We start from the raw sequence: 15,000 nt of genomic DNA, 5'->3' as shown, positions 1-15,000 counted from the left end.
TAGAGACTAAGCAGAAGGAAAATGTATAAATAATAAAATAAAAATGTAAAAAATATATATATAATATAAATAAATAAATAATGAAACTAATAAATATATTAATATAATATATTATAAAAATAAAAATACAATAATAAAAATACATTGGACAATGATTTTCAGAAATAAAAAAAAAAAAAAATTAATTAATTAATAAAAAATACAATAAAAAATATTTTTAGATAATATTTTGATTATTTATTTATAAAACACTTTACAGAAAAAGATACAGATGTAAGATCAGTTTTGTATAACATTAAAAGTAAAACATTTAAAAGCAGATAAAACATTCAATATCTAGAATAGTATTACTATCAAATATAAAGAGAGAGAGAGAGAGAGAAACAAGTTATATCCGTTTAAATGTTCGACATTATAAAAGGAATGTTTTTTCTGCTTCTGTCTCGTTGTTCTGATTCATTAATTCAGGTTTAGGTTCATATATTATCATTTTGTTTGGTCTTTTTTGTGACCATTGTGATAAACAGAAAATGTCAAGTTAAAAAAATTAAAGCTGCAGTATGTAAGTCTGACACCCAGTGGTTGAACTAGGTATTGCACTCCTGGATCAAAACAAACGCAAGCGCAGGTTGCCAGATTGAGGACAGGAGCGAGTATGCGAGTTCAAACCGTGCTCTAAATAAAAGGAACGGCACTTCCTGGTGCAAACAGCCCAATTGTTCATCACTGCGTATCTCGTCATGTAGCGTGTTCTTAGGACTGGAGGTTACAATGTAACCTGCTCACCTAATGTTTACACTCCTAATATTTATATTATTTGCTAATTAATAACCACCTCATGTGGAACTCTAAATCTGCGTCTCATTTCGGAGTCTGCTACTGTCCACCAGAGGTCCCATTTCGGTCACGGATGCATGTTTTCAGAGCCTTTCTGACTGAATGAATGAATGAAATACACTGTTTTCCAGCAAGGCATCCCGGGGTGCTGAAATATAATTGGCTAAACTGGCTTTGGGCGGGTTAAAGAGACCAAAACAAAGACAGACGTTCCATCAAGGAACTTACATGTTCAAAGCAGAATATCTGACTTCAGCATTGTTTTTCAGATAAACAAGAATGTTTGAGCATGTTTCTGAATATCTGCAAATATATGATGGTGTTTTTATGCTCTAGAAGAGTCAAAAGCTTACATAAAGCACCTTTAAATAAAACCCTTTTTAAATTCGTTGATTCTGTGGTGGAAATAAACTAAACAGCTTTCAAGCTTCAGAAGTAAATATAGAAATGAATGTGAGTGAAAGCAGAATGATGAAGGTTTCAGGTTTGCTCCAGCAGCTCTGTGGGAAAATGTCGAGTTTTCCAGCTGTGGTCAGACGCAGGCAGGATCTTTTCCCATGGCAGACGATGCTGAAGTGTTTTTCTGTTGTGTTCATCAGTGAAACAGGAGCCGATTCTCTGCTGTTTGTGTCTGATTTATACATGCTCTGAAGGAAAACGCTTCATCTCCTGTGAAGTTCAAGATTCGGTTGTTTTATTTGGATGACATTTTGTTGCAGTATTACAGAAAAAAAAAAAAAAAAGTTATATAATTACATTTTCTAAGTAATAAAAATAAAAATTAAAAATAATTAATACATTAAATAAATAAATAATAGATAAGTAAATAGATAAAATAATACCACAATAATAATTATAGCAGATTTTTGGGGAAAAGGCATATATATGGCATTTCTTTGGTATTTAGATATTTTAGGTATTTTTAACTCTTTTGATGTCATTTTTACTGAAAATATGTATTTGTGGGTGTAAATATGCAAAAAAGTGTGTGTAAGTATCAGCTTTATAATTTTATAATGAAATAAATAATAACAACAAAATATAAATAAGTTACAAAATTTATAATTAATAAATAAATGAATAAACATATAAATAAATTAATTAATTAATTAATAATTAATATTCTAAATGAAAAAAATTTAAAATAAAGAAATAATTTATTGAAAGAACAAAATAGAAGATACAAATTAGAAAAAGACTAAAATGATTATTTAAGATAATGAAAAAATAAATAAATATATATCTATAATTACAACAAAATAATAATAACATACCAAAAATGAATAGACATAAATAAGAAATAAGTGAATAAAAAATTATTGATAATAAATAAATAATCTAAATAAAAAATAATTAAAAATTAATAATGAGAAAATATAATAAAAAATTAATTAAAAATAAAATTGAAGATAAAAATAAGGTATATATAATTTATATAAGGTAAGATAATATAATCATTCATTTATTCATCCATTTTCTTTTCGGCTTAGTCCCTTTATTAACCTGGGGTCGCCACAGCGGAATGAACCGCCAACTTATCCAGCACATGTTTTACACAGCGGATGCCCTTCCAGCCACAACCCATCACTGAGGAACCCATACACACTCATTCACACACTATGGACAATTTAGCCTACCCAATTCGCCTGTACCGCATGTCTTTGGACTGTGGGGGGAAACCGGAGCACCCGGAGGAAACCCACGCGAACGCAGGGAGAACATGCAAACTCCACACAGAAACGACAACTGACCCAGCCGAGGCTCGAACCAGCAACCTTCTTGCTGTGAGGCAACAGCACTACCTACTGCGTCACTGCGTTGCCATAATATGACCATTTAGAAGATAATGAAAAAATAACAATAACATAATACCAACAACATAAGAACAAAATAACATAAATAAATAATCAAATTAATACAAAATAATAATTAAAATACATTTAAAATGATTAAATATAATATAAAATAAAATTAAATTAATATATCAACTAATTAATAACAAAAAAAATGAAATTTTTAAATATTTAAAAATAAAATAAAAAATACACAACAATACATCAATTCATATTTTATAAAGTTTGAACGTAAGAACACATCCTAGCTCAAAAACGCAGAAGCAAGATCATTTCCTCATCAATAAACACACACAGTTTGTCGGCGCAATAGCCTAGTGGTTAGCGCGTCGACATATGGTGCAGTAGCACGTCAGGGTGTCGCGAGTTCGAATCCCAGCTCGACGACATTTCCCTACCCCCCCCTCTCTCTCTCCAACTTCGCTTCCTGTCTAAATACTGTCCTATCTAATAAAGTCAAAATGGCCAAAAATAAATCTTAAAAAAAAAAAAAAAAAACACACACAGTTTGAGTTGTAAGTGTAATAATAATGGCGAGGCTCCGCAGACACACTTCTGCTTGCTTTAATAAAGGTTGAGATTAATATTCATCTTGATTAGGTGATGGAAATGAAATGGCCAGAGGTCGCGATGATGCACAGCAGATTGAATCAAATGCTGTTAATGATAATCAGGAATCTAATTACCACTTTCATTCTGGCGTGCAAACGATGAGTGAGTGTTAATCGGAGTATTGATCAAAGTGTGTGAGGAATCATCCATCAGTGTGTGTGTCTGATGCTCATAACACTTCAACAGTGTTTCTTCAACACTTTAACAAGCTTCATTTCGCTGCTCAATAGGCCAGTTTATAACGCGGTAAAACACAGATTGTTTATTCGTTGAGTTACTACATGGTGAGTGTGGTAATCATATTATTATGTGCTAATAATCTGACAATTCAGCACTGAGTTGTGGAAATAAATTATGTTTGTATAGTTTATTAAAGTGGAGAAGTGTTATTTAAAATTGTAATTTTTTTTACCTCTTTTTATTTTTAATTAAATTAATAGAGGCATTTTAAATTACAAAAAAAAAAAAAACAGACACGTGTGAAAAAGCAATAGGGGTTGGGTAAATGACAGTATATATTCTTAAAATTTAAAACCACATAAAACTACTTTTAAACTTTATGCTATTTAAAATTTAAAAAAACACTTTGAAACTTTAAGCTACTTAAAACATAGAAATACTTAAAAACTACTTTTAAACTTTAAGATATTTAAAATATAAAACTACTTAAAACTACTTTTAAACTTTACTTAAAACAGAAATAAGGACTACTTAAGAACTTCTTAAACTTTTAAACTTAAAACTACTTTTAAACTTGAAGATACTTAAAATATAAAACTACTTAAAACTACTTTTAAACTTGAAGATACTTAAAATATAAAACTACTTAAAACTACTTTTAAACTTAAAATTACTTTTAAACTTTAAGCTACCTAAAACCTAAAACTACATTTAAACTTGAAGCTATGATTATTTTATATATATATATATATATATATATATATATATATATATATATATATATATATATATATATATATATATATATATATAGCTACTTAAAATATAAAACTACTTAAAACTACTTTTAAACTTTACTTAAAACATAGAAATAACTTAGAACTACTTAAAACTACTTTTAAACTTTAAGCTACTTAAAACCTAAAACTACTTTAAAACTTGAAGCTACTTAAAACATAGAAATGCTTAAAACTACCTTTTAAGTTACTTAAAATTTTAAACTACTTAAAACTACTCTTAAACTTCAATTAAAAGATAGAAATAACATAGAAAGAACTGCTTAAAACATAAAACTACTCAAACTTAAAATTACATTTAAACTAGAACTTCTTTTAAATTGTTTGCTATTATAAACTTAAAACTACTTAAAACAGAACTACCTAAAACTACTTTTAAACTTTAAGTTACTTGAATCTTAGAACTACTTAACTTAAATCTACTTTTAACCTTGAAGCTACTTAAAAATTAAAACTACTTAAAACTACTTTTAAACTTGAAGCTTCTTAAAACGTAACTACCAAAAACTACTTTTAAACTTAAAACTACTTAAAACAGAACTACCTAAAACTACTTTTAAGCTTAAAGTTTCTTGAATCTAAGAACTACTTAAAACTTAAAACTACCTAAAACTACTTTTAAGCTTTAAAAGCAACTTAAAAGTTTTTTAAGACAGCCTAAAGTTTGTCTTAGATATTAAATGTAAAATATATGAAATCAGGTCAGCTTTTAACAGTGATTAACTTTTTATGAATTACCAACTTGAAACAGCAGACGTGAGTACATAATAGTCAGTATTAGTCTGGTTCAGCATGTTTAGTTAACTGATCTTTATAAAGCATCTTCCAGCAGACTCAGTGATACTCAAGTCATTCCTCTGCTAGTAAATACATTTAATATACAGTATGTACAGTACTAAACTGCAATTAATTGACCTAAAAATTTAAAATAATCCCTTACTTTACGTTTTTCAGAGGGAAAGTTATTTAATTACAATTACTTTTGAAACAAAATACACCCAGCACAGATTATAACCCATTTTTGTTGAAATGTAAATATTACTTCAGTTCTTTTAACCCATCTTCCAGCAGACGCAGTGATACTCAAGTCATTCCTCTGCTATTTGAATCATCTTATTTTTTTTCCACAGTGAAATGCATTGTGGGAGCATTAGTCCTGCGCAGATTGATGGCGAGTTTGTGGGGAATATAAAACCCATAACGTTATAGATTTAGACTCACTTCCCCTGATTGATTTTTCCCCCCCGTTCTCCGGCTAAAAGGGTGAAACCACTTATGTGCATGCTAATGACCGTTTATCAGAAATCCACATCATCTGAAAGCACACATTATTGCAAATATCATCGGGCACGAATTATGCCTGATAGGTGAACTCACCTCGTCCCGTTAGAAAGCATTTACAGAGCGTTTCCTCCGCGCTAATGCCCTCGGATCTTAGCGTATTTGCTTTTTTGGAGTTTGTAAAGTGCTCAGATTGTGTTTGAGCTGCGGTGTCAGCTGAAGCGGGATTGAATTTGAGCTGTTTTTCTGGATTTCGGCTCTGTAGTTTTAACCTTTTGCTGTTTGTGTGCTGTCTTACTGTGTTATGATGTTGCTTTTCAGGGCTTTTTGTTGCTTAATGCACAGACAGATGACATTTTCTTGACATATCGATCGGTGGAAAGGGCATGACAAACACAAGGGCAAACGCCGGCTTCTTCTTCTTCTTCTGCTTCATCTGTCAGAAACTGGATCTTGTGCAAATTTGTGCCGGATGAAATGTAATATTTGCACTGATGCCCTCACCGATGAAACAACAGCAGACGCTAATAAAAGCACAGTGACAGACTTTGAGCTGTGTTTGGGAGGATAGCATGAAAATAGCATGGGTGATTGAAATGGAAAATGGTCTAATATATTGTTTAATCTTTTGCATTTGTAATGAATGAAAAATGAGTTTGATTATTTGTTGCGAACCAGAAATAAAATGGAAAACAGTATGGAAAACGGGAATAAAAAGAGAAAGTGATTTCTAAGGGGCAGCACGGTAGCTCAGTGGTTAGCACTGTCGCCTCACAGCAAGAAGGTTGCTAGTTCGAGTCCTGGCTGGGCCAGTTGGCGTTTCTGTGTGGAGTTTGCATGTTCTCCCCATGTTGGTGTGGGTTTCCTCCGGGTGCTCCGGTTTCCGAATATAAGGGCATTCGCTGTGTAAAACATATGGCAGAATAGTTGACGGTTCATTCCGCTGTGTCAACCCCTGATAAATAAGGGTCTAAACTGAATGAATGAATGAATGAATGACTTCTAACTTTACTTTGACTTGTATTTGACTTGTGGCTGTGGAGGAAGAGCATACAGGTACTTGACTGGCCTGCCTGTAGTCCCAACCTGTCTCCAATAGAGAATGAGTGGCACATTACAAAGACCTCGTACTGTTGCCCACCTTAAGAATTGTTTGCAGGAAGAAAGGGACAAAATTACACCTGAAACACTTCATCACTTCAGTTTCTAAACGTCTTTTAAGTGTTGTGAAAAGGAATGGCAACATTACAAAGTGGTAAATGCTTTACTGATAGAACTTTTATTTTTATTATTGGAATATGTGTTTATTTTGAAAAAAATCATGAAGAAGATATTAAGTAATGTTTGTTGCATTGTCTGCAATTCCTACAAACAAGTCTTAGGGTGGGCAACAGTATGGGGTCTTCGTTTTGCGACACACATTCTCTATCGGAGACAGGTCGGGACTGCGGGTAGGCCAGTCAAGTGCATAAAAGTGTCAAGTGTATAGAAGTACAAGGACAAAAACTGATGTGATGAGAATTTGTGGTCTTTTTGATTATGTATTGTACAATTTTGAGTTTGATTACATATTAAAGAGCAGAATCAAAAGAAAGCGCTTCCCAAAATATCATATAACATCCAAACAACAACAAAAATAATTGATATTAATGCTGATATATACTATTTAGCTTGACATTTTACATTTTCACAAATAAAATTAAACCTGTATTTACTTGTTTTTGTGAATGATAGTTTTGAAACAAATTCTCTAAATTATATTTATGAGTTCGCTATTGCAGCGTTCACTTTATTTTCAGGTGTATTCATGCATATCATGCTACTATATTTTTTTAGAATAAACAGAAATGTGGAAAAGTTATACTTCTTTTAATTGTTTAGTTATAATGGAATTAATTAGGTTTATTGTGTGTTTATGTAAATCTCAAAATAAAGTAGTTAATATTAATGCAGAAATATTTATTATTATTATTATTATTATTATTATTATTATTATTATTATTATTATTATTATTATTATTGTTGTTATTACTGTTATTATTATTATTATTGTTATTATTATTATTGTTATTATGATTTTATTATTATTATTATTATTATTATTATTATTATTATTATTATTATTATTACTGTTATTATTATTATTATTATTATTATTATTATTATTATTATTATTATTATTATTATTATTATTATTATTATTGTTATTATTATTATTATTATTATGATTTTATTATTATTATTATTATTATTATTATTATTATTATTATTACTGTTATTATTATTATTATTATTATTATTATTATTATTACTGTTATTATTATTATTATTATTATTGTTGTTGTTATTATTATTATTATTGTTATTGTTATTGTTATTGTTATTATTATTATTAATATTAATATTATTGTTATTATTATTATTATTATTATTATTATTATTGTTATTATTTTTGTTATTATTATTATTATTATTACTGTTATTGTTATTATTATTATTATTATTGTTATTATTATTATTATTATTATTATTATTATTGTTATTATTATTATTGTTATTATTGTTATTATTATTATTATTATTATTATTATTATTATTATTGTTATTATTATTATTATTCTTATTATTATTATTATTATTATTAATATTATTATTGTTATTATTGTTGTTATTATTATTATTATTATTATTATTATTATTGTTATTATTATTATTATTATTATTATTATTGTTATTATTATTATTATTATTATTATTATTATTATTATTATTATTATTATTATCTCCAAAGTCAAAAACTGATGCGATGAGAATTTATGCTCTTTAATAGGCAGGAAATAATCCCACATTATAATTCGATTTCATGGGGTTGTACATAATGTGTTGCCTTTTAGTATTCATTTTGTGTTCTGCGATTGTGAGATTAAGTGGCTCTTTTCTAGGGGTCAGAGGTCAACATCTCGGTCAATATCATGCACATAAACCCTCCATCCATCAGGTCATTGATTCTGCTGTCTGTCAATGTATCCGCCGCTCTGTCCGTTTCTACATCCATATGTAACTTTTGTGTTTCGGTCACGCCTTTAGCTATTTAACAGATTTACTGCCAGATTTACAGGCTCTTCAGATTCACTCACAGCGCCAAACAACAAGCTAATTACAGTATATTAGTGTCCACAGAAATGGCTGGTAATATTCTGCTTGTTATTGTCAGGGTTTTGTTAGTAGGGATGGAGTGAGGATGCAACTAAAATGGGTATTTATTTAGCAAATCAAAAACAGAAGACAGCAAAAACTACCCTAGGCGGAAACAAAACTTTAAATAAGGAGCAAACTAGAGTGAGCTGGACTGGAAGGGCAGGATGCAAACTCGAGCAGGGCTGGAACAACAGTACTGGGAAACATAGATGATAAACTGGCACAGGACAGCAAACATGAGGAAGCTGTGAGCAAGATAAAATTAAAAATCAAACAAACAGGTAACCAGAATTAACCAGAATGGGATAACAAGGTGAGCAGGACTAGGCAATAGACAGGAGAGCACATGACACAAAGAGAAAAAACAAAAGCCATGAGCCATGTTGTGATGAGTGTGGTGGTGACAACAAGGGTCTGATCCAAACTGAGCTATTATTAGGATGGTCAGACAGGCAAGGTTAAAAACAAGGACAGACGGTTGCATGAACGTAATCCGCAAGAGTAATCAGTAAACAGGCGAAGGGTCGAGGCAGGCAGAAAAACAAACATAAACATAAAACAAACAAGGGTCAAAACATGGCTAGACAGTCCAGGAAACACAAAGAAATGTTCACTACAGGGAAACAAGACTCGGCATCGATATCAGATACCGAGACCTCATGCTGAAAACAATAAAAAGACACAGACAAAGACAGGAGAGATGAGTGCAAGACCCAAGCACTACATCCAATAGTGTACTGGACAGAACTAGAGTCTACACCACCAAAACAAGAGTAAACAAGACAACACTAGATGTCCCCAAGGGGAACACCCTACAAGAGACTTGACACAGGACAGGCAAGAAACAAAACAAAACAGGCAACACAAGACAGAATAGTAAATGGACCAGAAACCTGGATGGGTTGGAGGGAGGGAAAAGCCAGGGAGGGTTCTGTTGAGTTAAGTGTGTTAGCAAAAGCTTTAAAAGAGCTTTAAAAAACAGTCTAGGGAGGATCCAGTGGGTCTAGGGTCCTAGCAGAAGGCTATGGTGAAACTTGAGAGACAGTCTAGGGAGGGTCTAGTGGGTCTAGGTTCCTAGCAGGATGCTCTGGGGAAGCTTGAGAGACAGTCTAGGGAGGGTCTGGTGGGTTTAGGTTCCTAGCAGGAGGCCATGGTGAAGCTTGAGAGACAGTCTAGGGAGGGTCTGGTGGGTCTAGGGTCCATGTAGGAGACCATGGTGAAGCTTGAGAGACAGTCTAGGGAGGGTCTGGTGGGTCTAGGGTCCATGCAGTAGACCATGGTGAAGCTTGAGGGACAGTTTAGGGAGGGTCTGGTGGGTCTAGGGTCCAAACAAGAGACCATGGTGAAGATTGAGGGACAGTTTAGGGAGGGTCTGGTGGGTCTAGGGTCCAAACAGGAGACCATGGAGGAGCTTGAGGGACAGTTTAGGGAGGGTCTGGTGGGTCTAGGGTCCAAACAGGAGACCATGGTGAAGATTGAGGGACAGTTTAGGGAGGCTCTGGTGGGTCTAGGGTCCAAACAGGAGACCATGGAGGAGCTTGAGGGACAGTTTAGGGAGGGTCTGGTGGGTCTAGGTTCCTAGCAGGTAGCCACGGTGAAGCTTGAGAGACAGTCTAGGGAGGGTCTGGTGGGTCTAGGGTCCATGCAGGAGACCATGGTGAAGCTTGAGGGACAGTTTAGGGAGGGTCTGGTGGGTCTAGGGTCCAAACAGGAGACCATGGTGGAGCTTGAGGGAAAGTCTAGGGAGGATCCCAGCGGGAAGAAAGCGTGGAGGTGGAGGGACAGTCTAATGAGGCTCCGGTGGGTCTAGGGTCATAGCAGGAGGACAGAGTAGAGCTGGAGGGACAAGCCAGGGAGGGTCCGCTAGGTCAGGGGCCTCATCTGGGGGCCAGGGTGGATCTGAAGCAACATGATCTCACGGCAATTCAGAACTTTTCATACAATTTAGTACAATTTGCTTATCCCCCAGCGATGGTTAGGTGCCACGCCTACTTTTTAAAATCATAAATTTTTGTGTGACTAAACTGAATTAGACACTAAACAGACAATTGTAATATACTTACGTTTCCTTGTGAGATCAGGCTGTCTGAAGGGACAGTCCAGGCCAGAACCGGAGGGGTGATCCAAGGAGCATCCGATGGGGTAAACAAAGTAGGAGTCTTGATGAAGACAGGAAGGGCTGGAGGTCTGTGCGGAGTTAACAAGGCCACCAAGGTGAAGAGATTGGGTGGTGTAGACAGGGCAAGGTTCTTGAGTGGCACAGACAGGGCCAGCATTGGCACGTTTATTTATCATGACTAGTCTTATGAACACCCCTTTAAGTAAAGCGTTACCCAATTTTTAAACGGTACATTTATATTTAATAGTGATTGTCCATGTTGTGAGTGTTACAAGTACCATCATTTTTTCACTAAGATGAAAGCATAGCAAGCAGCACCACTGAAGCATTTGATGAACACACAGCCTCTGGATATGCAGATGTGCTTGAGTCGTCCTCCTCCAGCCGGTGCGCGTGTGATTTAGGGCCGTTCCTCATGCTACATTAGTGGGCGTCTCTTCTCTAATAGCGTCCAGCTCCCGGAGTGCCGATCCCTCATGTCCATGTGTCAGCTGTGAGGCTGCGAGTGCTTTTGACTCATTGACTCCAAGCCTGTTTATCAGCTTAAAACCATCCATCGCATTCGCTCGTTAGTCCTAATGAAGCACTAAAACGCGGCTGACGGATGGTGGCATTCCTCGTTTGTCTGCAGAAAGAGTCCAGGAGAGGGCGAAAGTGACACCAAATGGAGAAGAATAGTCCTGGGCTCCGTCCTCATCATCACTCATGTCTTTGTTGGCTTGCTTGATCTTTTTTTTTTTTTTTTTTTTTCAATCCGATTGTGTTGAATTTGATTTTCATCCCTCACCCTCCATCCCTCCCTCTCTCCCAAAGGTTCCTTATATCAGAAGTCCTTCGAGCACACAGACAAGAGCAATGCTCTGCCACATCCATGTGAGTCCCTCATTTCATTGATTTCTGTTTGCATGCGTCTCCAATCCTTCCTCATTTCCTCCTTTTTCCTTTTCTCAACTCATGCCATCCCTTTTTTTATCCCAGGAGTCTTTAAAAGGATAGTTCGCGCAAAAATGACAATTTACCCTCTGCTTACTGGCTCTCAAGTGCTTCGAAAACTTCGTTTCTTTCTTCTGCCCAACACACAAAAATATATTGTGAAGAATGCTGGAAACCTGTAACCACCGACTTCCATTGTAGGAAAAACAAATACTGTGGAAGTCAGTAGTTACAGATTTCCAACATTTTTTCAAAAATAAACTCAAAGGTTTGATAGAAGTAAAGACTAACAAAATTACGACATTCATTTTTGGGCGAACTATCCCTTTAAATGCTGGGAAAAAAACATGCCTAAACTAATCTAAGGTAATTTCATCTTTCAATCTCCACAAAATATTACACTAGTTTTACTGTGGTGTTTTTGAACCATAGTAAAGTGTATTTTACTGTATATATATATATATATATATATATATATATATATATATATATATATATATATATATATATATATATATATATATATATATATATATATTATAGTATTTACAACACTTCATAGTATTAACTATAGTGAACTGATAAACCATAATAAATGCTGTAATATACTTTAGTTTTTACTTCAGTAAATGGTGGTGTATTGTAGTATAATTTACTGTATAGTTGTAGAAAACTACAGTGTTGGGTTGTTTATATTACTGTAGTTGTTGTGTTACCATAGCAACTAAAGAATAACTGTAACAGATGAAATACTGTAGTTCTCGGGTTACTATAGCAACCACAACAGATTAATTACTGTAGTTGTTATGTTGCCATAGCAACTACAGAATCACCACAAAAGGTTAATTATTGTAGTTGTTATGTTGCTATAGCAACTATAAAATCACCACATCAGAATAATTGCTGTAGTTGTTGTGTTGCTATAGCGACTATAGAATCACCACATTAGATTAATGACTGTGGTTGTTGTGTTGCTATAGCGACTGTAGAATCACCACAACAGATTAATTACTGTAGTTGTTGTGTTGCCATAGCAACAATAGGATCACCACATCAGATTAATTACTGTAGTTGTTGTGTTGCCATAGCAACAATATAATCACCACAACAGATTAATTACTTTAGTTGTTGTGTTGCCATAGCAACAATAGAATCACCACAACAGATTAATTACTGTAGTTGTTGTGTTACCATAGCGACTATAGACTCACCACATCAGATTAATTACTGTAGTTGTTGTGTTACCATAGCGACTATAGAATCACATCAGATTAATTACTGTAGTTGTTGTGTTGCTATAGCAACTATAGAATCACCACATTAGATTAATGACTGTAGTTGTTGTGTTGCCATAGCAACAATATAATCACCACAACAGATTAATTACTGTAGTTGTTGTGTTACCATAGCGACTATAGAATCACCACAACAGATTAATTTCTGTAGTTGTTGTGTTACCATAGCGACTATAGAATCACCACAACAGATTAATTACTGTAGTTGTTGTGTTACCATAGCGACTATAGAATCACCACATCAGATTAATTACTGTAGTTGTTGTGTTACCATAGCAACTACAGAATCACCACATCAGATTAATTACTGTAGTTGTTGTGTTACTATAGCGACTATAGAATCACCACATCAGATTAATTACTGTAGTTGTTGTGTTACCATAGCGACTATAGAATCACCACATCAGATTAATTACTGTAGTTGTTGTGTTACCATAGCAACTATAGAATCACCACAACAGATTAATTACTGTAGTTGTTGTGTTACCATAGCAACTATAGAATCACCACAACAGATTAATTACTGTAGTTGTTGTGTTACCATAGCAACTATAGAATGATCTCAACAGATTAATTCAAGTACTTTACTATAGTATGGTTTAAAAGCACTATAGTATTTACTATAAACTACTGTAGTATTTTGAGTGTTTGCTTGTTTTTTGGTGGTTTAAAGATTTTTTGCTGCCTTTTATCAAGTATAGGTGACCATATAAACCAGTTTAGACCAGACACTAAAGAAAACAACCAAAACAGACTTTTATTATGTGACCAAGCCTCATAGCTTGATCTCTTCGACACCAAGAGACAGAGTAAACCAGCTTAGACCACCTTTAAAATGACTATAAGTTATTTGTTTGATTTGTTTCGCTAGTTTCTGGGTTTATATGCCTCCTGTGTTTTCGGGTTTAGTTTTTTGTGTGTGTATGTGTGGCAATCCTGGACCAATTGAGACCAGCATGACACTCTAGGATGTCTAGTATAGGGTGCTTTGGCTTTAAAAACGTGATCTGGTTTGCTGGTTTTTGACAGTCTAATACTGTAGTCTGGTCTAAATGATGCAGATCACTGTTTACAATACTAACATGTATCCTTACCATGTACCCTCCTGTGACCCTTCATCCGGCACTCCAAATGCAAAATAAAGAATTATGAGTGATATTTTGTGTGTATAAGTGTGTGTATGAGTGTGTGTTTGTGTATCTGCTTGTGTTTGTGTATCTGATTGTGTTTGTGTATGAGTGCATGTTTATGTATGAGTGTATATCTGAGCGTGTGTGTGTGTGTATGTGTATGTAACTGTTGTGTGTGTATATAAGTGTGTATCTCTGTGAGTGTGTATCTACATATGTGTGCATCTCTGTGTGTGTTTGTCTGTGTGTGCGTATGTGTATCTGCCTTTGTGTGTACATGTATATGTATGTGTGTGAGTGTACATCTGCATTCGTGTGTGTCTATAAGTATCCATGTGTGTGTGTCTGTCTGTGTATATAAGTGTATATTAGTATGTATCTGCATTTGTGTGTGTGTGACTGTTAGTGTATTGTATAAGTGTGTATCTCTGTGTGAGTGTGTATCTACATATGTGTGTGCGTGTGTGTGTATCTGTATGTGTGTGGACATCACAAACCCTGGACATCTCTTTCACACCATAGCTGCAGTGATCTCTGGCTGATTAAGCGCGTGTGTGTGTGTGTGTGTGTGTGTGTGTGTGTGTGTGTGTGTGTGTCTAGCTGAAGCGCTCAGTAATGCGTTTCACTTGCAGGCTGTTTTCCTTCTCTGCTCTTGTACCTGCGCTCGCCCGTGTTCAAAGAAACGTATTAATCTGAGCGCTACATTTTAATGCTGACCCCCGGTGAGTGTGTGTGTGTGCTTTATCATCAAAGGCCGAGCAGAGC

The 15,000-nt window shown here is 34.2% G+C and overlaps 1 protein-coding gene across 1 annotated transcript in view; it reads left to right on the top strand.

Moving 5' to 3' along the window:
* The window catches only part of unc5cb (unc-5 netrin receptor Cb), a 339,994-nt gene that overhangs the window by 287,654 nt on the left and 37,340 nt on the right, over positions 1-15,000 (top strand). Inside the window, exon 7 of the mRNA XM_056467431.1 lies at positions 11,691-11,750. Within this exon, the coding sequence (XP_056323406.1) occupies positions 11,691-11,750 (60 nt within the window). The remainder of the gene's footprint in view (positions 1-11,690; positions 11,751-15,000) is intronic.

This window comes from Danio aesculapii, chromosome 10 (assembly GCF_903798145.1).
Source record: "Danio aesculapii chromosome 10, fDanAes4.1, whole genome shotgun sequence".
Lineage (NCBI taxonomy): Eukaryota > Metazoa > Chordata > Actinopteri > Cypriniformes > Danionidae > Danio > Danio aesculapii.
This window is presented reverse-complemented; position numbering and strand designations above follow the sequence as displayed.